Source organism: Mirounga leonina, unplaced genomic scaffold (assembly GCF_011800145.1).
Source record: "Mirounga leonina isolate KUSES-001 unplaced genomic scaffold, KU_Mleo_1.0 Mir_150, whole genome shotgun sequence".
Taxonomy (NCBI): domain Eukaryota; kingdom Metazoa; phylum Chordata; class Mammalia; order Carnivora; family Phocidae; genus Mirounga; species Mirounga leonina.
Window position 1 is genome coordinate 23,322,586 of NW_023270374.1, and position 25,753 is coordinate 23,348,338.

The 25,753-nt window shown below is 53.1% G+C and overlaps 1 protein-coding gene across 1 annotated transcript; it reads right to left on the reverse strand.

Moving 5' to 3' along the window:
* Nucleotides 1–2,123: 2,123 nt before the first annotated feature.
* XKR7 (XK related 7) lies at nucleotides 2,124–25,393 on the reverse strand. The gene is made up of 3 exons (XM_035005666.1): nucleotides 24,807–25,393; nucleotides 4,324–4,526; nucleotides 2,124–3,079 (listed from the first exon to the last, which is right to left on the reverse strand). The coding sequence occupies exons 1-3, from the start codon at nucleotides 25,391–25,393 to the stop codon at nucleotides 2,124–2,126; spliced, it is 1,746 nt and encodes a 581-aa protein (XP_034861557.1).
* Nucleotides 25,394–25,753: the final 360 nt, after the last annotated feature.

The following is a 25,753-nucleotide window of genomic DNA, read 5'->3' on the forward strand; positions in this document are numbered from 1 at the left end:
TTAGGGGTTGGGGAAGTAGAAGAAAGAAAGTAGTAAAAGCATTCTTTGTGTGTTGGTGGGAGGGACGCACACACCATCTGGGCCCGTGTGAATGTCTACGCAGTCGCCTGCGTGCCAGAGGGGTGAGGTGACTTCTCTCACGGGTGTGATGTGTACTTGTGTACATGTGTATGTGTGTATGTGGGCAGTCCTGCCCTCTCTGCCTTTGGGGTCACCCTGCACCTTGAATGTGGCCCTCTCCTTGTATCCTCAGTAAATTCATTTTCACCCAGTACTATCTGATGGGACAGCAGGATTCTGGGACCCGTGAGACTAGCTGCCACGCTGGGCCTCAGTTTCCCCATCTGTCACCCAAGGGAGGCTGAATCAGAGAGGGCAAAGTGCCTCTCTAATTTGCATAGTCTAGGATTCTCATGGGCCTCCTCACCCCCAGCCCAGGTCTGCAGCTGTCCTTAATATTGCCTGCTGTGCCCTTGTAGTGAACACTACTTGGTTGGCATGGGGGAGTAGGCACATGGGGGGGGTTCCAAGCTCTGTTTAGAGGCTCTGTCCCCTCACTCCACAGAACTGCCTGCTTCTCCGCTCCCATCCTCCCCCACCCTATCCAGAACTGGCTGTCCCAGATAAAGAGGAGGGACCGTGGGCAAGTGGTCCCATGGACACCCCAGGATGTTTGGGGATAGACTACAGGTTCTAGAGATTTGTCAGGTCGGAGGCAAAACAAGACAGTTTTCCAGCTGCTATCCCAGAGAGCTACATCTGCAGGGTGGCTGAGAGCCAAGATTTATGTCATGTCCCCAGAGCTAATTTTTTTTCAGCTGGAAACCAGTTGGCAGTTGAAATGTCTCAAGGGTTGTGAGGACAATTTCCTCTGGGGAAGATGGCTGTGGACCAAGGTGGATGGGGCATAGAACTCCTATAAACCCCAGAAATCTAGAACGGGAGGACCCATTCCTAGAATATTCCACTCACATGGGGCTCTAGAGCTGCCTCCCCCACCCCCATGTCAGGAGCTAGAATCTCCCAGAGCAGAATAGCAGGGCTCCAGTGCCTTCGCCCTCATCACAGAATCCAGATCAGAGTGACTCTCTAGCACATTTTTAGCAGCTAGGTGTTCTAAAACTTAATCCAGAATTAAGAATGTCTCTCTGGAACAGTTTCTCTGCTAAATGTGCTAGAACCTCATGTATAACTGAGCCACAGAGTATCTTCCTAGACATTTTATCTGTTATATTCAAGACCTTTATCTAGAAGAAATGTTGTAGATACTCATCCAGAACAAAGAATGGCTCCTGGAAACATTTCACCCGAGGTGTCTGGAACCTCATCCATAATAGAGCCCACAACAAAGGGTGTCTCCTGACGAGTTCACTTTGGGAACATTCTCTATGTGGTGGATTGAGGGTTCCCCTCCCCCAAACCTGCTATCCCTTCGTGCTCCTGCTGGCCTACACCCCTCAGTTGCCTCAGGGTTCTTCCCCCTCTCCAGCTGCAAGCACTGTCAGCCCCCACCCCAACTCCCTACCCCACCCCAACTCCCTCCTTTAATTCCCCTCTTGCCCAGGCTCCGGACCTCGGACCCCACAGGAACTGTACCAACCTTGTCGACCAGATGCTCCCACCTCCCCTCACATCTTCCACGGCCTCCTCCAGCCTTCTCGGAGATCTCCTCTCCCCAGAGAAGCAGCCCACCCCCCACACCCCTTGAGGAACACAGGGCCTAGGTCATGGACCCCAGCCAGTGCCCTGTCTCTGGCAGGTCCGCCAGGAGCAACATGTGGGTGACTCCAGGCAGGGGAGAGGGTGGGGTGCCCCTGGCACCAGACGCGTATGGAGGCCTTCATGAAAGTGGGGCAGCTAATGAGGAGTGTAGCACCAGTTGATTCCCTGGGCCCTGGTTCAGGGGAGTTTAGGAAATGGGCCACAGGGCTGAAAACAGGGCCTAGGGCTGGGGCCTCCACAAGGCTGTCCCCTCCCCTGAAAGAACCCAATGGTGGGCCACTCTGCCCTTGGACCAACAGATCCACACCCCTTTAGCTGGGTGGCCCTGAAATTCCGGGCTCAACACTGTGATTGATGTGGGGTCAGCCAAGCCTGTCCCTCTTTGTGGGGGAGACTGTGGCCTACACCGTGGTCTCGTACTCCAGCAGCTCCTGGGAGACCCCCACGCTCCGGTACTGCAGCCGAGGAGTGGCAGGAGAGGCGTACTCCAGCGCCAGAATGGTCTTCCGGAGCCGGCGGTCGATGAAATGAGCATCCCAGGCAGGGTACTTCTTCCGGGGCAGGTCAATCCGAATGACAGGCCCTTCTGTCCGCAAAGGGCGAGCCACTGGTGTGGGAGGCAAGCCAGGGCGCACCTGGAAGACAGGTGGCGTGGGGGTCCCTGCACGCTCGCCCCCCACTGAGGCCCCATCCCTCTCAGCGCCTGTAGTCCTTGGCAGGGATCTTGGGGGACTTGTGACGGCGTCGGCTGGTGGGCCACAGGGTCCTGGGGACTCCGGGCAGATGCAGCCAGGCGCCTGGGGACCCAGCATGGGCCCGTTGGGGTGCAGGAGGCAGTAATAGACACACATGAAGAAGATGCCCAGCGCGAAGCTGGAGGCCACCACACAGACCAGGATGAGCGAGCGGAAGTCAGGGGAGAAGTTGCGGCTGGAGTACCAGAAGCCAGTGAGCACGGCATTCTCAAGCAGGACGATGCAGTAGTAGAGGGCCATGCGGCGGCGGCTGCGGCCCTCCTTGACGTTGAACCAGCAGAAGATGTAGATGATGCCCACCACCATGTTGTAGATGATCTCCTCCCACTTGGACATGCAGAAGTCCGTCTCGCCCTGGATGACCCAGAAGGTCATGACGCACCAGTGGGCCACGATGAAGATGCCAAAGTAGAGCTTGTAGACGCTGGCAAAGAGTGCGAAGGCCAGGCTGCGAGCCGCGATGGTGAACAAATGCCAGAGCACCTGGGCCACGGCGCCCTTGTAGGACAGCGGCCGCTTGTCGTCCCGTGAGTCCCGCAGCACCTTCTGGTAGGAGGCCAGCGTCCAGGCCAGGGACACGAGTGAGGCAGAGGTGGACAGGGCTGCAGAGACAGGGTGAGGGTGGGGTGGGCGGGGTTAGGGGTGGGTCCGGGTCAGGGTCTGGGGAGAGGGGGACGGTTGTGGGTCAGGAGCTGGGTCCTGAGGAGGTGTGAGGGAAGGGTCTATAAATCAGGAGGGCTGTGGGGAGGGTCTGGGTGGGCGGTCTTCCAGAGCGATGATGGGAGCAGGGAGAGCGGATGGGGCTGGGTACTTCTGTAGGAGCGGGAGCATAAAGGAAGAGGGAAGGTGGGTGACTTTGGTCTTCATAAGGGTCAGGGCCAGGTCTCTAGACTAGGGATGTCAGGGTTCAGGGGTCTTGGTGGGAGGGTGGGAAATTAAGGTCCAGGATTCTGGGAGTGAAAAAGAAGGTGAAGAGTTGGGGGTGGGGTCATGATTAGGGCATGGAGGAGCCAGGAGGGGACTGTTAGTAGCTATAGGCCACCAGGGTGAAGCTGGGGTGTGGAGAGGGGCATCCAAGCTGAGCACAGCTGAGGGCATGGGAAGACATCTGCCGTGGGAAGTTCTGACTGGGGCCCAGTATCCTGGGCAAGGGGTCCTGAGGGGCCTGAGAGGTGGTGATAGAATCTTCTGGGTCATTGAAGGTGGGATGGACAGTGTCTGGGTGGGAGGAGCTTGGGGGACTCCCAGGATGTGGTGTTTCTCTGACACGGAAGGGGCTGGCCCGGTCTGTCAGAGTTAGGAGAGGGCCAAGGTTGGGGGACCAGGACTAAGCCTGGGAGGAGTCCCTCCCCATGGAGTAAAGACCAGTGAGAGGGTAGATAAACAGGCTCTCTGGAGACTGAGGGTGACTGAGCAGGTCTGTGAGTCCGGGGTGCCCCCGGGGGGATGCAGTCTGGGATCAGGACACTTTGGGGAATGAAGGGCCGAGCCTGAGGCGTGGCGATGGAGTCAAGGGCCTCTTTGGACTTAGCAGAAATGGGGTCTGCTCTGCCCTGGCAAGGGGGAAGGGAGGAGGGTGAGAGCGGGGAGCACCCAGGGGTCCCAAAGGGAGGCAAGGAGGTGGAGGGACCAGCGCCCCCCCCACCCCCGGACAGGAGGGTAAGTGGGCCGCTGGAGGGGACATGGGGGTCTCCAGAGGCCTGGAGGGTGGTGAGAGTAGGGGGCGCTCCGAATCCCGGACAGCGAGTGGGCCGGAGTGGGGGTGGTAGGAAGGCGGGGCCCCCCTGCAGCGGACTGCGGGGAGGAGCGAGCCCCCGGGGCGAGGGCGGGGGAGGGCGGAGCTCACCGGGCAGCAGGTCGGGCTCGGCGCCGCGCTGCACCAGGAGGCTGAGCTGCAGCACGAGCTGCGGCGCGCTGCGCAGGAAGGTCTCCAGCAGGCGCAGCATGCTCACGTCCGCGCTCTCGAACAGCATCCGCCAGTAGAAGTGGCGCCGCAGCCGCTCCCCGCGCCAGCGGCTCTGCAGCCCCAGGTACAGGGCGCGCAGGTACCTGCGGGAGGGACGCCGTGCTCAGGCCCCCGCGCGCCCGTCCCCCTAGCGGCTGTGGGGGCGCCCCCAGACCGCAGGCGAGCGCCGGGGGCGGGTGCGCAGTGTGTCTTTGCTCACCGCGCCGGGCAGAGCCCGTGTCCTCGGCTGTAAAATGGGCATATCGCAACGATCGCCTCCGGGGCTGTCGTCGGGGAACTCTGAATGGGCTCATTAGCCTAAAGCACTGGCACAAAGTAAGCCCTGAATTCAGCATACCGCCATTCTTGCTCTGGGGCCTGCTTTCTTTGCAGGATTCCTGACACCTTACAGTGCACTGAGGTTCCGCTAGCCCCGCTGTTGTCCTCACTTTATAGATGAGGAAACTTGAGACCCAGAGAGGTATGCCACCTGTCCAAGGTCACCCAACGAGGAAGCAGTGGAACCAGGATTCCAACCCAGGCAGCCTGGTTCCTTCAGGAACCGGCCCACTAGCTGTCCGGGATTCGGAGCCCCCCCTACTCTCACCACCCTCCAGGCCTCTGGAGACCCCCATGTCCCCTCCAGCGGCCCACTTACCCAACCCCCAGCTTCCTGGCCTGTTCCCCAACCCCACTCCAGCCCCATCCCTGGTAACTCCTGCTTTTCTTCCAAGGCTCAGCTTTTAAACAGTGACCTTTTCCAGGAAGCCCCTGCTGACCACTTTCCACCTGGGGTAGGGACCTCTCCAGACAGGCTTCTGTCTAACCCACAGTGGGCTGGGACTGCCTACTTATGCATCCATCTCCCCCAGACTGTGAACTCCGTGAGGATGACTAGGTCAGCTCGCGAACTGCTGTTCCCTTGGTTCTTAGCACGCGGTAGCTGCTCAATCCCTGTTGCTCAGAGTGAATGCAGGCAGGACTGCAAGTTTGTTTGAATTGAATGGAGCCCTGGTCACCCAGTAGGGGGTATGGAAGGGATTCTGAAGTCCTGAGTTCAAGTGCTGACTTCACTTCTAATTTACTGTGTGCTCTTGAGCCAGACCCTCTTTGAGCCCTAGTGAATCCCTCTCGAAGTGGCTGCGAGGATGAAATGGATTTGAAAATGCTCTCCACCTATAAAGTGCAGTGCCCGTGTAGGATGAGAAGGGGCCTGCCACCCAGAACTCCTCTCTGCCCTGGGTCTTTGCCCAGCAGCTCTGCCCCGGCCTGTTGCAGCCATAGAGCCCCCCCAACCCCCGAATTCTCTGATTCATGGGGGCAGGCACACCCTTTGCTGAAACCAGAGAGTACTCCTCTAGAAGTTATCTCCTCAGAAATCGGGGAAGAAAATCCCAACACAGATTCAGTGATCCTATTACTTGAAGCTGAGAATGGAGAACCAGGTATTTGGGGGGGGGTCTACTCCCAGATGTGAGGTGCTGGCATTTTTAAGATATTGTTTGGGAACCTGGGGACCAACTGTATTCAACTGTGCGTTGCCAGCCCAAGAGAGGAATCACAGTACTCCCTGGAATTTGGGATCAGCTGATACCCAGAGTTTCCCGGGATGAGTATCCCAGTCTTAGGAATGGTGTGGTCCTCCCTGGGACTCAGTTTCTCTATCTGCCAACAAGAAGGATGGGCTTAATGACTCTGGAGATCCTTTTAGAGCTAACATTCTGGGACTCTCCTCCCCAAAACATGGCTAGAAACATCCCATTCAGGGCCCTCCTCCCCATCCCTGGGTCTTCCCAGCACCAATCAATGGTGTAGACACACCTTCAACATGACACCGTGTGGGACCAGCAGCTGGGAAGGGGAAGAGGGCTGCTCCCTCAGAAGCAGAATCAACAAAAGCAAAGGCCCCTCAGTCTAACTCTCCCATCCAGTGCTAGAATTCCTTCGGCAAATCCTAACCCCGTGTGTTTCCTCCTTCTGCTTGCATGCTCCCCAGGATGGGGAGTCCCTACCCCCTGAGGCAGGGCCTTTGCCTTCTGAGCACCTCCAAAATTGGACTGTGTTTCTTCCGATGCACAGAAATTTGTTTCCCTGTACTTTCCATTCTCTGGGCCCCTGACTTCCCCCCACATAAGGATCCCTGCAGCATATATTCATGTACCAAATATATTTTGATCACTTGTTATGTGCCAGGCCCTGTGCCCTTAAGTATCTCAGAGTTACATGGGACAGAGACAAGATAAGATCTGAAATAAATGCTCTAAGATGCTGTGGAACCCAGAGAAGAGATGGGTAACTTCAGCTGAGTGGGGAGGAGATCAGGGAAGACTGCCCAGAGGAAGAGACATTTGATCTCAGCTTTAAAGCTTGGGTAGAATTAGAAGGCCCGCAGGAGGCAGAAGGGCCTTCCAGGCAGAAGAACCAGGTGAGGCCGAGGCAGAAAGGCACGAGAGGGCCCGGCCTTTTAGGGGAACGGCCAGTGGTTTGCTGGGCCTGGAGGGGTGGCTTTTCACGGGAAGGGGCATAGGAAGACTAGAATTGTGAAGGGCATCAAATTCCAGACTGAAGAGTTCATATTTTATTTTAAATCTGAATTCTATCCCACAGTCAGGGGGATGTGATCAGCTTGCTGGCTGAGAAAGCTCGCTCTGGAGACTGGCTTGGAGGAAAGCCAGGAGAGGCTGGGGTTTGGTCCAGGCCTGAGCTGACAGGCTGAGCTAAGGCAGGGCACCGAGGAGGCGCAGAGAGCAGAGGTGGAGATGGCCAGGGGTGGGGTGCTATGGGAGAGAGAGCAGGACGGCCTGTAGGGCTTCTGGAGAGCCCAGAACACAGACCACATTTCCCAGCCTCCACCTTCCTCCCCAGACCTATTCCCTTCTCCATTCCTGTGGCTCTAGCTTTGAACAGAAAGGAGAGACCAGCTGGTCCAACGTGAAGGGGCCTGGGGAGTTGGGGGGAGGGCGACACCCTGGAAGTTTCTCTCAGGCTGGAGGACCATCTGTTTCCTGGCCCGGGTCAGCATGAGGGAGGCCCTGGCCCAGCCAGCATCCATCACCACCTGACAGGCTGCCTGTCCACCTCCCCGCCCACTCCTGCCCCCTCCTCTGCCACCTCCCAAGGCCCCTCGCCGCAGATAACCACAGACAAAGGGCTCACCCAGCCCAGGGCTGCTGTGGGCCGAGTAGGGAAGGGGAGGGGAAGAAAGGAGGCCTCTGAATCCCAAAAACGTGGCATTGGGCAGTGTGGAAAGACTACGGCACAGTCTGGGGATGAGAGGACCTGGGTTCAACCTCACTCTGCCTCTTTTGGCAACAGGACCCAAAACCGTGACTGTTCCTTCCAGCCGGCACTAAATGCTCGTTGCCAAGGGCCTGCGAGGTTTTCGCGGGCCTAGGAAAATGTTGGAGGCCTGGAAAAAAAAATTGGCTCTAAAGCACAGGGAAAAACTGCAGAATCAAAATTAATAAATGTTTAATTAAATATCTGCAAAACAGAACATGATATCAGCCAGTCGACTGCAATTTGGCTTTTATCTGGTTCTATATAATTTACATATGGTGTTTGATGTGGCTGCATTTTAATATGCTTGGTAGATGTGGGGCCCACAAAGGTTTTAAAACAGCCCTGCCCAGGACATGTAACCTAATTTCCCTGTGCCTCAGTTTTACCTTCTTTAAGAAGGGGCCAGCACTCACCATCCTGCCTGTGTCACAGCCCCTGCGGTGAGGATCAGAAAGGCAAGATGGCAAAATGCTGGGCTTGTGGATTTGCTTCCCAGCCCTGACCTGGATGCTGTGTGGCCTTGGATGGTCTCTTTGCCTCTCCGTGCCTCATTTTCCTCTTTATTGTGAGCACTGAATGAGGTGATGGGTTTGAAAATAATTTGTACACTAAGAGGGGTGTCACATAGAGAGAGGGAACACATGCTAGGCGGAGGCCTCTGGCTCCTCCTGATCACCAAGCAGCCTCTCTTGAAACCTCCTCCAGGAAGCCCACCCTATTCCACTCTAGTTGAAGGGAATTTGGAAGAAGTTGATTTTCACCACAAATGGGACCAATACCACCCACAGAGAGGGATGTCTCATCTCAGAGAAAGGAATCCCACTTGGGGGTGGGGGGATGGTGCATCTGGTCTCTAACAAAAGGCATCCCCAGTCCATCCATTCTCTCCACCCTGGTCCAGACCACCATCATCTTTTACCTTCTTGATGGGCTCCCTGTATCCACTCCTGCCCCCATCTAGTCCATTCTCCACGTGGCAACAGGCGGGATACTTTAAAAACCAGTCAGATCGTGTCATTCCCCTTCTCAAAACCTTCCAAGGGCCTCCCATCACACTTGGAATAAAGTCCAAGGGTTTTCCCTTGACTTGCAGGCCCTAAACCATCCGGCCCTGCTTGTTTCCTCGTCTCGAACCACTGCTTTATGCGTTGTCGGCACTCCAGCTGCCCTGGAGGTTCCTCGAACCCAGCCTAACGTTCCTGACTCAGGACCTTTGCACTTGCTACTTGCTCTGCCTGGAACACCCCTCCCCCAACACCCTCCTGAGGCTAGTTCCTCAACGGCTCCCACGTCACCTTCTCAGAGCGGCCCCCCGGGTCACCCATCCCATGTTGCCCTCCGCCCTCACCAAACCACGCTCATCTGTCACACTGCCCTGTCGGATCTTCTTCGGAACATACTCTATCAAACACTCTTATTAATGTACACATTGATTTTCTGTTTTACCACTGCAGCTCTATGAGGGGAGGGAGTCGGTCTGCCTTGGTCACCCCTGTCTCCTCAGCATCTGTATGTGTAGTAGGCACTCAATAAATATTTGTTGAATGAATTAAAGGTGAGAGAGTGTTTGCCTGTGTCTGCCTCCTGACCTTGGAGGCCCCGGGGCTCCTCTGCCTGAGTTTGCTTACTGCCAGGACACCTCGTGGGCAACTCCTGTCCTCACTGACTCATTTCTGGCCTTCCACCTCCCGGAAGGTTTCCCTGATACTTCTTCGCCTGGTTGGGCCCCCCACAACACCGACTTCAACTGCCCGAGGCCAGTGTGAACAGACCTAACAGGTTTATCACCACCCACTTTACAGTGTGGGAACAGATGCTCAGGGGCCTATTTTGGATCTAATTTGCTGATTGCCTGTCTTGTGCTCAGAGAAGCATGTCCAGGAGGAAATTGGAAGAGCAGATAAGTGTGTATTGTTGAAGGTGAGGTTGGGGCCCCAAAACACACAACCCTAGGGAAGAGAGAAGGCAGCAGGTAGCATGTGAAATCTCTTACTCAGGCATCCAAAAAGCTCTCTCTTCTGGACCCCATTGCCTCTGCGAGCAGGCAGCAGGGTCAAGAAATGGACGGGGCTCATTCCCTGCTTCTTGGGTCTGGCTGTCTTTGTGACCCAGGAACCTCCCATTGTCCCCCTGACCTCGGGGGCTCCTCTCTAATGGGTAGAAGGAAGGAGGAAGGAGGAAGGAGGAAAGGATCTCATGTCCCTGAGAAAGCCAGGAAGCTTCTGGGCCAGTGTCGGGGTTGCCCTGTCTTTCTCCTGGTTTTGGTTCTTGTGTCGGCTGGAGTCTCCAGGACTAGTCAGGATTTCTGATCCATGCAGATGGCCAGCTTGGACCGGTCCTTTTGGGTGCCCTCACATCCTGGGTCTGGGTCACTATCTCTGTCTGTCACTCAGATCAGCCTGTTGTTGTGTCTGTCCCTTGAATGTGGGGTTAGCCTATTTATTTATCTGTCTATCTGTCAATCTATCTGTCCGTCTTGCCCTGGACCCTGGGTCAGTTCACCTGTCTGTCCCTTGGACGATGGGTCATGTTGTCTCTGAAATACTATGTCCATCTGTTAGTCAGACCGACCCTAGGGTCCTGGGTCAGCCTGTCTGTCTGTCTGTCTGCTCTTCGAGGCTGGGAACATCAATCTGTCTGTCCATTGGATGTCAGGATAGCTTTATCTGTCCCTTTGGATACTGGGCTTGCTTTTCTGTCTGTCTGTCTGTCTCTGGAATTCTAGGTATGCCTATTGGTCCGTCTGTCTGTCTTTCAGTTTCTCGGCTGCTTGGTCCATCTGGTGGTCTGCTGCTCAGCTCGAGGCTCGGCATGGCTGCTGGCTTCCCTGCCATCCTCCCCTGCCTGCTCCTCTCCCGACTCTGGGTCTCTTTCTGTTTGTCTGCGTCTCTCACATCCTCAGCTCCTCCATCTGTCGGTCTCGGCGTTTCTGAGTGTGTGTTCTCGCCCCTTTCCACTCCCCCTCATGGCTCTGGGCCAAAAACACAGCAGCTTCCAGCAGCTCCCCCACTCCGGCTCCATCCAGGAACCACCCCCCTGCACGGCGAGCTCTCCTGTCTCCCACACGGGCCAGGCCTGCAGACTCTGGAAGCTGACTGAGCAGGTGGCACGGGGCAGGAACCCCACAGGGGATGAGCCCATTACTGTTCTGTGGGCTTGTAGGGGGACAGTGTGCAAGTGTGAATAATAATAATAGCTCACATTTATTGAGCGCCAACTGTACGCTAAGCCTTGTTATACAGATTGTCCATTCCTCACAGCCAATCTTTGAGGTGGGCACTATTACTATCCTCATTTTACAGATGAAGAAACTGAGGGCCGGAAAGGGAGTGGGGCTTGTATAAAGTCCCACAGCAAGTTAGCTGCCGGACCTAGGACTCAGACTTGGCTCTCCATGGGCCCCTGCCTCGGAGAAGATGGTTCGGTTCCCTGGAAGGTGGGCGGCATGGCTGCCAGGGAAGACCCATGTTGGACGGGGTGGAGGCACGGGTTCAGAGGAAACAAGAGGAGGGGTGACCGTACTCACTGGAGTTAGGGGACCCAGGCTCAACCCTTCACTAAACTTTCTGGGAAAGTCCAAGCCCTCTGGGGGCCTCGGTCCTCCTCTGCAAAATGAGCCCTAGTAACGGGATTCTTGCCTACGGAAAAGGGGTTTCCATGCAGCCCCTTGCCCCACCCATCCAGTTCTGCTAACAGCCAATGTCCTGAACCCAAGTACTTCCTTCCACCAGGTGGCACCACTCTGGCGCTGGCCACTGAACTCGGAGCCCTGGGGGCCTCCTGTCCCCCTGGTCTCCTTCCTTCCTTGCCCTCCTAGAGCTTATTCCTAACACAGTCGCCTGGGGGATCCTGTAAAATCCTAGAGCAGGTCGTGCCGCGCCTTAGAGTTAAATCTTCACTGCGACATTTGAGGCCTAGTGCAATCTGGGTTTGGACCTCATCTCCCTCCACCTTCCCCCTCTCATGAGTCTCCAGCTGTTTCCTGAATACCCCAAGCCCATTCCAGCCTCAGGGCCTCTGCCTAGAAGGGGCTTTACCACCGATGCCTGGCAAATTCTCATTCTTTTCATCTCAGCTCAGTGTCACCTCCTCTGGGAGGCCTTCCCAGATCCCCCTCACCCCCCTCCCAAAGCACTTCCACCTGCCCCTCTGGCCACTTTCTGTCCTGTTGTCCTGTTTTCTTTTCTTAATTAACACATATCACAACCTGAAATGGTCTAATTTCTCGCTTCTGTATTTGTTGTCTGTCTCTCTGATGGTGTGGGGCCCCTGGTTGTCCTGTTTTCTGCTATGCCCCTCGGGCCTGGCATAGAGTTAATGTTCAATATATATTTGTTTCTTGAATGAGTGAATGTGTGAATGTAGTTTATAAACTCTGCTTTATAAGCTCCCCAAGTAAAGGTGGCCAAGTGCAGAGGGAAAGGAACCAAGCTTGGGAGTCAGGGAGATCTGGGTTCAGATCCCAGATCCATCATTCACTGTCTGTGTAGTCTTGGGCAAGCTGCTTCCCACTCTGAACCCCTCAGCTCAATGCCCACTTTATGGGGTAGCTATGAAATCAGAAAGTAGTGATAGGAATAAAATTCCCAGCCCAGTGGTGGGCACTCGACTGGCACGAGGTTTGAGGAGCTGTCTGCCTCAGAGAACGCAGCAGGAAGAGGAGGCCTCGTAGATTCCAGTTTAGTTCCTGGTAGACCTAAGACCTGCTCCTCGGCTGGCTTTCCAAGGTGCTCACTGAATCTGTCCCCAGGAGGCAGAGGGTCAGAGAAGTCCCTTTGGGGGGAATCCTAGGGCAAGGTCTTCTTTGGGGGTCTTTGTCCTTCCCCTGAAAACTGCCACTCATTGAAAAGCCCTCTGAATGTACTTGGCTAAAATCCTCCCTGCAGCCCTGGGAGGTTTTGTGGGCATGATCCCCATTTTCCAGATAAGGAAACAGTCTCAGAAAAGAGGAGGTTTATTTGACATTGATTCACCCAGCATTTTTTTTAAAGATTTTATTTATTTGACAGAGAGAGACACAGCGAGAGAGGGAACACAAGCAGGGGGAGTGGGAGAGGGAGAAGCAGGCTTCCCGCGGAGCAGGGAACCCGATGTAGGGCTCAATCCCAGGACCCTGGGATCATGACCTGAGCGGAAGGCAGACACTTAACGACTGAGCCACCCAGGTGCCCCGATTCACCCAGCATTTTTAAAAACCTACTATGTGCTGGGGCGCCTGGGTGGCTCAGTCATTGGGCGTCTGCCTTTGGCTCAGGTCATGATCCCAGGGTCCTGGGATCGAGCCCCGCACAGGGCTCCCTGCTCCGCGGAGAGCCTGCTTCTCCCTCTCCCACTCCCCCTGCTTGTGTTCCCTCTCTTGCTGTCTCTCTCTGTCAAATAAATAAATAATACCTTAAAACAAAAAACTTACTATGTGCCAAGAACTGTGCTAAAACGCTGGTGGACACGATAGTGAGCAAGACAGACCCAGCCCACCTGGTGTTGCCCAAGTAGGAGACCTGGACATTGTTTAAATCAGCATGTAAACTGGTAAGGACAAACATTCCTTGGGTTCCAGACATGCTTCAAACAGGACCCTCTGCTCCAGCACCGAGGAAGACCTGGCCTGGTCCTGCTTGCCGAGGTGTGGCAGTCAGGGAAATCTGGACGGGGCTACAGAGCCGTGATCTGAAGCAGGCACAGGAATTAATGGGCTGAAGGAGGGAGGAAAGGGAATTTCTGGGGGAGGAACAACATGGGCAGAGGTCCTGAGTGGCAAGGAAGCAGTATATGGTCAGAAAGGCTGTAGGTCAGAGAAAGAGGTGAGAAAGTGAGGGGTGAAGGGGGCCATGGTGAAGCATTTGGCCTTTATCGGAAGAGTAATGGGGAGCCACAGAGAGGTTTTAAACAAGGGAGCCACGGTAGAGCTAGCTAGCACCTCTGTCTTTTAGAGGGAGAGCTCTGTGGGGAACAGAGTGGGGAGAAGCAAGGGGGCAAGGTGGGAGAGCAGTTACAGGTGAGAGTTGAATATGGCCCCCACATTAGGGCATGGACTCCAGAAGCAAGTAGCAGGAGCTTGGAGAAGTGACTTGCCTGAGGTCAACAGCCAGAAGCATCAGAGTTGCATCTCAAATAAGGAACGGTGACTCCCCCATTTCATCACCGGGTGCAAATCAAGCTGAGTCAGGCCCTGAGGATCCAGATGCAGTCTGTGGGTCCTCTGGGGAAAACTAGGCCCTCTCCCCTTACCTGCAAAGGGACCCAGGAAGCTCTTGTAGGGAATGGCCTTGAGGCTCCCTTCCCATCTGTCTATCCCTCAATGCTGAGCACTCCTGTAAGAATGCAAAATGGGACCTTCCTGGGGTTGGCAGCCAAATGAGTCATAAATGTCAGAAAAGAATGTGATTTTACACGTTTGGCTCCCATTTCGTGCAGTGCTGAGAGCTGGGCTGTTTCCCTCCTCCTTAGCAGCCCTCTATGAAGTCACGGCACCTCTTTTTTTGCTGGGCTAAGGCCAAACATTTCCCTGCCACTAATTTTAGGCTCTGGCTGAAAAGCTGAGACCCTCTCCCCTTCCACCCACTGCCACCAGCTCTTCTTTTCACTCAGCAGGGAAGCAGGCAGCCCCTCTCCAGCAAAGCATCTGGGACTGGGTCCCCACCTCTTTTGTCCTTCACTGTATGAATGCAGCCAGATCTCTTCCTCTCTCTGGGTCTCATTTTCCCTATCTGTGAAATGGGTGCAGAGTGGAGACTAAAGCCCAGTACCCCATACTCTAGCCCAGGGCTCGTTGCCCCTCACTCCCCGCTTCTCTCTTTTCCTGATATCCCTGGGCAGAGTTGTCCCTGTGCATCAGGGTATGAGCCAGTGTGGGAAGAGGGTTGGGTCCAGTCTCCTGGTGGCATCTGAAAGTACTTGGAGACCAAGGAAGGCAAAAAGTACCACTTCCATCTGTCCCTGGCCTGTGAGCCCCTAGAAGGTAAAGAGGCCAAGCTGTTATTATTGGGTACTCTTGGGAAGGAGAGATGGGTGCCTTGTCTAGAAAGTAGAGCAGCTCTAGCTGATTGCTGCCCTAGGAGAACGTGAGCCCAGTGTGGATGGAATTTCAACTTTTTAAGAATAGATGGAACTTAGAATATTTGTGCAAAAAAAAAAATTTCCAATTTAGAAATGTTGGCAACTAATTTTTAAAAACACCATATGAATTTTTATTTTTATTATTATTATTTTTTTAAGAGAGGGAGAGAGGATGGGGCAGGTGCAGAGGGAGAGGGAAAGAGAGAATCCCAAGCTGGTTCCATGCCCAACACAGAGCCTGACTTGGGGCTCGATCTCACTACCCTGAGATCATGACCTGAGCTGAAATCAAGAGCTGGTTGCTTAACTGACTGGGCCACCCAGGCGCCCCTACCATATGAATTTTTAAGAAATTATGATTCCTTAAGAAAAGAAGAAAAAAAATAATAAAAATAAAAAAAACAAAAACAAAAAAAAAGAAATTATGATTCCTTGTTTAGGGTGTGATAATGGTATTCTGCATTTTAGTTGTACTTTTTAAAAGTCTATATTTTTATTTATTTTTTAAAAAGATTTTACTTATATATTTGAGAGAGAGAGAGAGAGGGAGAGGGCATGAACAGGGGGAAGGGCAGAAGGAGAAGCAGACTCCCTGCCGAGCGGGGACCCTGATGCGGGGCTCGATCCCGGGACTCCGGGATCATGACCTGAGCTGAAGGCAGACGTCCAACCGACTGAGCCACCCAGGCGCCCAGAAGCCTATCTTTTTAGAGATGTACTGAAATACTTATGGATGCAGCGATATGTCGTCTGAGATTGGCTTCAAAATAACATGGGAGGGAAAGAAACAGGGTGGGGTCTAGACCTACGGTCTGCAACATCTATGTGTCCTACACTAACCACATATGGCTATTTAAATTTAAATTAATCAAAATTAAATACAATTTAAAATTCAGCTTCTCAGTCACACTAGGCACACTTCAAATGCTCAGTAGCCATGCATGGCTGGTGGCTACTGTACTGAACAGTGTAGGCACAGAGCATTTCCTTCACAGAAAGTTCTATTGGATGCCACCGGCCTAGATAAAGCCAGGTTGGCCAGGAGTGAATTGTTGAAACAGAGCGGTGGTGGCACAAGGGGGATCATTATCCTGTTCTCTCTACTTTTGTATATTTAAAAGTTTTCCATAATCGGGGCGCCTGGGTGGCTCAGTTGGTTAAGCGACTGCCTTCGGCTCAGGTCATGATCCTGGAGTCCCGGGATCGAGTCCCAGATCGGGCTCCTTGCTCGGCAGGGAGCCTGCTTCTGCCTCTGACCCTCCCCCCTCTCATGTGCTCTCTCTCTCAATCTCTCTCTCTCTCAAATAAATAAATAAAATCTTAAAAAAAAAAAGTTTTCCATAATAAAAAGTTTCATCAGGCAGTAGGGACAAAATACTGCGTGGGCCAAACGAACACAACCTCAGGATGGATTTGCCCGCGGGCCACCGATTTGCAACCAGTGGTGTGGCGGCTAAGCCTTGTAAAGCCCCCCAAGTTCGATCACAGAGTCTTAAAACTGTAAGGGGCTTTACAGATCGTCTAGTTTACCCTCCAAACAGAGGGCAGGAGGCCGTGCTACAGCTTCCCTGACAAAGTCAGCCGCTCCTGTCTGCACGCATGTGGCCCCGAGGAGTTCACAGCCTCAGGAACAGCCCGCTCTGTTCCTCGACAGCCTGACTGTCTAGCTGTCTTGTTCCTATTCAAACAGATTCTGCTTCCCTTGGACCTTGGGTTGTCATCTCTCCTCACACTCTCTCTGGAGCCACAGAAAAAAAAGTCTCCTTCCTTGAAAGACTGTGGATGAGGATTAGCAAGCGTTAGGACCCCTGATGCCCCTCCTCCATCCCCTATCTTATAACTAAGTAAGTGGGGTGGGCTGCTACTTGGGCCAATAATAATAGTGATAGCAGTGCATATTTTCTGAGCATAGAGTATGTGAAAGTCCTGTGCATTTATATTATCTCAGGACATGTTTACAAGAAACTTAAGAGGTGGATACTATCACCATCCCCATTTCACAGATGAGACTAGAGCTCTAGCTGCTGAAGCAACTTGCCCGGGGTCACACAATGAGGAAATCATGGAGCCATGAGCCCACCAGCACCCCAAGCTCTCAGCTACCCTGCCCTCGTGTCTGAGTCCTAGGGAACTCAGCCAGTGTTCTCGAGTCCCTAACTGGACTTGACAGATGGGGTAACGGAACCCCAGGCAGTGAAGTGTCTTGCTCAAGATTCTGATTTCAAAGATTCCATTCCGTTCACACGAACATTTATTGAGTACCTGCTGGATCCATCTCCTAAGCCAGCCAGGTCACCACACCAGCATCCTCTGGGGAACCTAGCCCCAGGGATGTTCCTACCACATCTTATACAAATATATATGCACTGCCCTTAGCCTGCATTTGTCCACTGCCAGTGTGAAAGGCTGCAGATGTAGGCCTAGTAGACCCCAGCTGTGCCCACCACTGCCCCGGGGTCCCACACTGCCTTAGCACCCCCCACATCAGTCACGGATACAAAGCCGGCTTCCACAGACTCATGTTCTAATAACTGCTAGGGACCCCGCCAAAGCTGGCCAGGTGGAGGGTCCCCAACAGCAACAGAGGCTCTGCTCTGAGCCAGTCACCATGGGGGCCAGAGAAAAGAAAGGGCAAGGCCTCACCTCCCCAGAGGCTTGTAATCTGGTAGGAAAACCAGCTATGTGGGCAGGCAATCACAACAGAATATGATCAGGACTGTGGGGCTGAAGAGGAATGAGTAATTGTGCCTAGAGGGAAAGTCTGAGAGGAAGAACCCAGCATGTTAACAGTGGGTACTTTATATTCAAATCAAAATTTAAAAATATCTTTCTGATTTTTTTTTCCTCTTCCCAAAGCGATACATGATTGATTGTGTTGTAAGAGTATACTTAACTAGCGGAGGGCAGGATGGCTTGGTGGTCACACATGTGGGCTTGGGAATCTGACTGCATCCCTTTAAGCCCTGGCTTTGCTACTCACTAACTGGGAGGCTGTTACCTCTTTGTGCCATATTTCCACATCTGTCATACAGGCCAATAACGCTGGCTCACACTAATTGAGCACTTATGATATGCTGAGTCCTGTGCAAGGCACGTTCCTTACATTTACCAATAAGCCTTCACAACGGCTACCTGTCTAGCCATGGGACATTCACATCCCATCTCACAGATGAGGAAACCGAGAGAGGTTAAGTGACTTGCCCAAGGTCATATAGCTACACGTGCCAGAGCCAGAGTTTGAGCTCCAAAATCCTTGTTCTTTATTGCTACTCCCCCTACTTGACAGAATTGTGGTGAGGAGGAATGATCTCATTGAAGTTTCTATAAAGGTAACTAAAATTTTCAGTAGGGTCTGACTTTTTAAAAGCAGGTGAGTGCATACATGTATTTCTTGGTTAATTAAAAACCAAAGGAAATCTTTAAGCAGTACAAGAAATATCTAATTAGTAAGTGGAAATCTCCCATAACCCCACCTCTGTGCCCCCCCTCAAGATAATGAGGGGAGGGGAGTCTTCTTTATACCTTTTCTGTGCCACCTGAGGTTTCAACAAGAGCCTATGGTTCCTTTATAAACAGACAGGACAACTAAACAATTTCCACTTTAGATTAAAAACAACAACTTGCCTGACTGAGGGAGTGGGAGGTAGGGTCTGAAGGGTTGAGGGCAGAATGGGTTTGTTCAGGGAAATTTCTCAGACAGGCAGCATTTGAACTTGGCTTTGAGGGATGTGCAGAATTTCACCAGGAGGAGAATGGGACAGGGTGTCGTTAGAAGGACCACAGGCAGCTGCTCAGAGGCGTGAAGGGAAAAAGTGTGTGGCTTGCTTCTTAGGGGCCCGGAGCAGTGAGGAGACAAAAGGGCAAGAAGCCAAGGGCTCTGATGCCAAGCTAAAGCATCTGGACCTGCTTGAGGGGCAGAGGGGAGCCTGGGCTGGCCCTCTGGCTCCAGAGTGGTGGAAAGGTCGGATCCGAGCATTCGAAATATCCTTTCTGCTGCAGGTGGAGGCGGGATGGGGTGGTGTGGGTTGGGGTGGGGGGAACTGGAGGCTGATAGGATTTCCCAGGGGAGGAATTTCAAGACCCTAACAAAGGCAGGGTGGTGAATGGAGAGGCCAGAGTAGATCCCAACCCATCCTCCTTCTCCTCCCTAGGGAGCTTCGCCCCAGCTGCCTGGGTTCAAAGCCATTTCCTGGCAGCCCTCCATCCTCCCCACAGGGCTTCTCCTGTGTGGTCTTTATAGATCAAACGGGACGCTGGGCCCAACTGCCGCCAGCCGCTGTGTCTGTTAGGAGCAGCTCTAATGGCCTGTTGCAGCCGGATGGGGGGGGGAAAAGGGGGGGGGGGGAGGGCAGAGCACCTCCTGGAAAGGGGTCTCCCAGGAGGTGGGTGGCGAGGCTGGCCTGGAACAACCCTGCAAAGTCAGAACAGGGAGGAATATCCACAGCTTGTGGATAATCATCGAGTTTGGGGGCGGGTTGTAAACATGTTTCAGCTGTGGTACAGATAAAATCCTAGATCGGTAACCAAAATATCAGAAAAGAGAAACTCAGAGATTTCAGGTTGAAAATGATGGTGTGAAGGCAGTGAAAGAGTTTGAAAACCACTATGGAATCCAATCCCTGACCTGTTTTATAAAGAATAATACAAATAGAAGCTGAAGAGAATTGCACACTTCCTATGTTCCAGGTGCTGTGCTAAACACTATGTGTACGTTATTTAATTTAACTGCCCCCTCTAGCCACATGGGAAAGGTATTATTATTAGAATGTCCATTTTGCAGATGAGAAAACCAAGGCACGGACAAGTTATGCCATTTGCCCCAAATCACAGAAAGTGGCAGACACAGGATGCATAAGGCTGATTCCAGAGTGCGAGTTCTTAATCATTAACATTCTGGCCCCAGTGGGGAAAATGACAAAAGAGGGACAGATACCCTGTCCACTGTGCCTGAAACAGACCCCCACCCCTGCGGCTACTACCCTGGTCCAGCCCCCGTCTTCCCTCACCTGGATCACGGAGCAGTGGTATCCTCCCAGGGGTTTCCAGACTTACTCTGGCCTCCCACCGCTCTATTTTCCAGCAGCCAGAATGCACATTGTAAAACACAAGTCAAGTCCACCCTATTCCTCCCCTGCTCAAATTCTCTGGGGCTCCCACTTCAAGCACAGTGAAAGCCCTAGTCCTCCCCTGGCCTATGAAGCCCTGCGTGATGTAGCCCCAGCCAGCCTGTCTACCATCAACCCCTCCACTGTCCCCCGACTCTCTGCTTCGGCCACACAGGCCTTCTCCTTGCTCTTCTCTTTCCCTCTGCCTCGGACATCCTTCCCAAGGCCTCCATGCAGCTCACCCTCACCTCATTCAGTCCTCTGCCCACATGCCATGTCCTTGCAGGGGCCTGCCCTGACCACCTTCCCTCAAAGAGCCACACCCTCCTCCCTGGGACTCCAGCCCCCTGCGCTGTTTCACTTTTTCCATAGCGCTCAGTTGACCCTTTAGATTTCAGATTATGTTTACAATATATATTATATGTGATTTTACTTGTTTATTGGTTTCCCCCATTAGACTATTGATCGCCATGAGAACAGGGACTTTGTCTTACTCACCACTCTATTCCCGGCATGTAGCAGAGTGTCTGATGTACAGCAGGGGCTCCATATATTAGCGGAATGAATGACTACAGCTTAAATAAATGAATGACTACAGCTTCGAGGCCCTCGTGCCCTCCTGCCCCCTCCTTGGCCGTGTGCGAATTGAACAAATCTTCCACAGGGAACAAAGACCAGGCTGATGGCACTACTCACGTCCAAGGGTCCTGAATACTTAACAGTGGGACCAGCCCTTTGCTAAATCCTTGGTACACCTTATCTGATGAAACCTAGAAACAACCCAAGAGGTGGTACTATCATGGCCCCTAGATGACAAAGGTGCAACTCAGGCACTGAGAGATTATATAGCTTATCACCATCACATATAGGAAGTGAACTGAGGACATTTGAATCCAGAGTCTGTACTATTAACCATTAAGCCAAGAATACAGCTTCCCAGAGAGAAGACCCAGAAGCTGACTTTCACACCCAGTTGGTCACTAATTCATTTCAGAACTTCTCTTGAGTGCAGGTTTGTGAGGAGGCAGAGGGAGCAGTGCTGGGGCATAGAGGGAGTATTTAGAGGTAAGGCCTTCCCTCTAAAGGTCTGCCTGCCTCCCTCCATCCCTCCCTCCCCATGTTGGGTCCCCAGATCCTGACAGCCTCAGAGGAATCCTATGCCAGATCATCTCCCACTAATTGGCTTAGCAAACTATGCTTATCTGGGAAAAGCTTGGGCCCAGTGAGTTCAAGATTAGGGAAAGCAGGATTCATGGTTTACTGCTCTGCTGCCCACAGGGTCAGAGAAGACAGGGTTAGGACTTTAATTGGCTTAACAACCCTGAGTGGCTTAACAGCTCCGAGGGTTAGGGTTGGGCAGGGAGGGATCAAAACACAGGTTGCTCTCCAGCTCACAGCCAGCTTCCATGTCCCACCAAAGGATCTGTGGTTGATTTTCTCAGGAATCCATCTGTCTTTGTGTGGGGCCATTGCTCCGGGATCCTCCCATGCAGCCAGTGTGGGGGTGCCAGAGATAGGACTTGGGCTTGGGAGATGAAGAAAGCTGGGCTGGCACCTCCCCTCCCCCCACTTCCTCAGTGGATGAGTTTGGACGAGTTACTTGACTTCTCTGAGCCTCATTTTCTTGTCTGATTGGGTATATCAATTGCCACCAGAGGGGAGGTTTCAGGGTAAAACGAGATCCAGTGTCTAGAGCACCTCATCTGGGGCCTGTTGGGACGAGGTGGGTGCACAGTGCCCATGAATTCCTTCCCCTCCTCTGCCTCCTCAGAGCCCCATTTTGTGTTTAAAATAATAATAGCACCCATTTCACAGGGTTGTTTGGGAACAGAATCCGGCCTAATCAGTTGAACCCATGTGCTGTCACAGGTCTGTGTTACCTGGCTCCTCAAAGTGCTGAGACTTTTGATTCAGCATTGTATAAGCTTGAGGAGTGGCAAGCAATTTTTATAATTCAAATTATTTTATTCAGAATTGAGGGTGTGGGATCAGAAGGTGGACCGGCCAGTCTCCCAGCTTGGGTCCTGTAGGGCTCAGACACACCTCACCTTCCTCATTACTCCAGGTTTTACCACTCAGAACATCTGCACCAAGGCCTGCTGAACAGTGAACATGTTCATTGTGGGAACATTTCACGTGGTAAGCGAACATATGCCAACATTGCTTAATTTCTAGGAATGCCAGCCCCAGTGGCTTCTCTCTATCTTGCCTGGGTTTTCTTCCATTTAGCCAGACCCTTGGCCATTTTAGAATCCAGAGCTTTGGGGACAGGGGTCCAGAGACTACAGCTCTGATAACCAGTCCCAGAGTCAGAATTCCAGAAAGGGAAGGCTCCTAAGGTCATCAGATCTGATATTCTCATTTCACATACAGGGAAATTGAGGCCCAAAGATGGGAAGAGTCTCACCCAAGGTCACCTAGCGAGCTAGTTACAAACCCTGATGTAGCCATGGGTTTCCTGATCCACGCCCCCAGTCCAGCACTTTCCCCACAATACACACTCTCTCCCCATCCTTGCCCACAATGTTCAAATCCCTCCCCCGCCTTTCACATTCTTATCTCAGTGCAGCAGAAGCTCTGACTTCCTATCTCCTGGAATCTTGGGATCTCAGACTCATAATTCTTTGAGCTTGGGGGACACTTTAGTGGCAGAACTGCAGGGTGGATAAATTCAACTTGGGCTTTGAAGGCAGAGAGTCCTGAGTCCCAGGTCTTCTATTCCTTAGCTGTGTGACCTTGGGCAAGGATGCCCCCTTTCTGAGGCTCTATTCCCTCAGCTATTAAGTAGGAATAACAATACAACCACATCCCAGGAGTATTAGGAGGGACACAGGAGATGAAACAGGTAAAAAAGCAACCAATAGGCTTGGCACAAAGTGATTGCTTAATAAAATAATTGTTATAGAACTATAAATTAGGGCTCTCATACCCCTAATGCCTAAGTGAAATGGTCCAGATGTGATCAAAGGGAATGAAACTGGACAAACTGAAACAAATATACCCTGTCTAAATTGCTACAGGCCTGATACTGCTAGATTCCTTTTTTTTTTTTTTCCCCCAAGAGAAGCTAGAACTCTGGATTTTTGAAATACTATACAAGCCCAACAAGACACTTCTGTATGCCATATTCAATTCCGGGGCCATTAGTTTGTCATCCCTGCAAAATCATCTCATCCCAACCCCCTCACTTTACAAATGGGGAAGAGTGGAAATAGCCCTTTTATCTGAGAATCTATGGTGCTCCAGGGACCCTCAGCCATCTCCATCCACTCCCTTAAGACCTCCCCACCCCATGGTCATTTTTTGCCCTGTTTGAGGGAAACTCAGTTTATGTTCAAGAAAGAAGTATTTGTTTTTTGTAAGTAGATTCTGAACCAGGGGAGGAGGGGGTTTGAGGTAGCCAGTGAGTTGAGGGGCAGCTGGCCCACTTTAGGCTAAAGGGAAAGGAGGATGAAGCTTTGGCTACCAAGAATAGGAAGTTACCATTTCAGAATCTAAAAATATCTATCACCATCTGTCCACTCGGGCACAGAATGATAAATGCAGATTAGTTCCTGGATGTAGACATGAATATTTTTATGTGTCAAGCTAATAATAATAACACCACCTTGTGTGGATAGAGCTCCACCTCCATATTCCCTCAGGGCAAGCTAAATGGAATATACACATCATCTCAGCAAGGCATGGATGGGGAAACCAAGGCAGAGAGAAACTCAGCAACACAACAAGGGTGACACAGCAAATGAGCAGCTGGGACAAACCCTGGGAGTCCTGTTTCCAACCCTCAGCCCAGTACTGAATCTTCTGAGTTAGGCAGAATGTGTTAACAAATAGCAGAATAAATATAACAACGGCAGTAATTACCCTTTACTTCTCTATAGTGATTTTGACTTTTTCCATGCTTTTCCCACATCTGCGATCATGATAATCTATTACATTCCTAAAATACATTACAGTCTGCAGGGCCTTCACGCAGATCTCCTCTCACCTGACCATCCCAACAGGTAAGAAAATGTGATGGCAGACCAATGAGATGAGATAAGGAAGGATTCTCCCTCATTTCACAGGTGAGGAAACTAAGGCTTGGTGGGAGGTTTATCTAAGATCACATAGTGGGCAAGTTCATTCTGTCAGTGCCCAGTAGAGCCTAAGCTACCAGAGCAACTCTGATTCAAGGGGAAGCCCAGGTTCAGAATTCCCCGTCTCCAATTAGCTCAGCTCAGCAGACAGCCTGGAAGTGGGCTGCTTGTACAAAGCCTCAGTTTTGTTTCACTGCCCTGGGATTAAAGGACAGCTAGTGGCCATCTAATCTCTGATTCAAGATCCAAAATCCCCTCGGCCCCGTGGGGGGTAGGGGAGACACTGGGGGAGTCCTAAGCAACAGAAGAAGCCAGACAGCTTCTCAGCAGGGTCTGGCTCACCCTTAACCAGAAGTCCAAAAAGTTTGGGCGGGATATTCATTTAGCTACCTCAAATTCTGTTTCTCCCAGGAGGCTGGGAATGGACTGCAATTCCAAACTGAGAATCCTTTGAGAGCAAGGAAGGACTTCTGAGATCTTTCCTAAGCTGAGGCTTGGCACTCAGGCAAAGGAGTGGGTCAAGGCTGGAGGGAGCCCTGGGGCCCTGTTCCAAGCTTCACACATCCCCTTCAGCCCTGGGCCCTCCTCATTCACACCCCCAAGGATCACTTTCTCTTCTTGCCCCATCCCTTCTTCCCTCAATGGCCAGATCAGAGAGGATGGCACTGGGGTTGGTCAGAGTTTGAGGGCAGAGGTCAGAGAGAAGCTGGCAGAGAAGAAATCAGAACTGCAATAGGGTGGGGCGGGGCGGAGGTCAGGACGCAAGGGGGTCTGGAGAGGTCAGAGTAGGGCTGGGGCGGCAGGTAGGCCCTCGCCACCCCCACTCCTCGAGCTCAGCTCCCTCCACCTGCGCTTCTCCTACCTCCAGACCTGGCCGAGCTGCAGGACGTGGACGAGGGTTTGCAGCAGCCAGACGCAGAGGCGGCAGCAGCGGCGGCGGTAGGCGCTGGCCGAGGAGGGCGCGGGCCCGGGACCCAGCTGGGGGCTGCCTTCTTTGGTCCGGAAGGTGGCGGCGCTGTCCTTGGTGCTGATGGAAGGCCCGCAGGTGCCGCTGTCCTTGGTGCTGACGGCGGGTCCCGGGGCGCCCGCGGGCTCTGAGTTGTCGTAGACGAACCAGCGGAAGCTGAGCAGCTGCACAACCAGCGAGGGCAGGAGCACGAATAGCAACGTGAGGCCGAAGTAGGTGCGCTGACCCTGCAGGTAGTAGGAGGCCGCCAGCCACAGGTCCGTGGCGCCGTCGGAGAAGAACACGAGCAGCGCGCACAGCACCCAGAAGCAGTCCCGCAGCTCGTAGCGCGGCCCCGAGCCCCCAGCCCCGGTCACTCCGGGGCCCTCGGCCGCCGCCGCCGCCGTCTCCCCGCGCCCGCCCGCACCACTCCGGGCTCCTCCGGCCGCCCCCTCCGGCCCCGGGCCGGCCGCGGCCGCCGCTCCATCCGACTTCGCGGCCATGTTGGCGGAGCAGGAGGCGGGGAGCGACTTCCGGGCGGCGGAGGGGGTGGGGTGCGGAGTGGGAAGGACCCTGTGCGGGAGGCTCCCGCCTCCTCCTCGTCCTCCTCTCCTCTTCTTCCTCTTCCCCTCTACTTCAATTATTCATTCTCCTCGGCGCCTCCCCCGTCCCTCCCCGACCCCGCCAGGGCTGCGGCCGGATGGGCGCAGGTCCCCAGGGAAGGGAGAGGGGAGGGGAGGGGAGGGGAGAGCATCCCAGGTCACCCTCTCCTTCCTTCCTCAGAGGCGTGGGGCCTCAGCCACACGCTTTCTGCCTCTCATCCCCACCCCACTGCACTTCCTTATTTCCTCTTTTCTTCACCG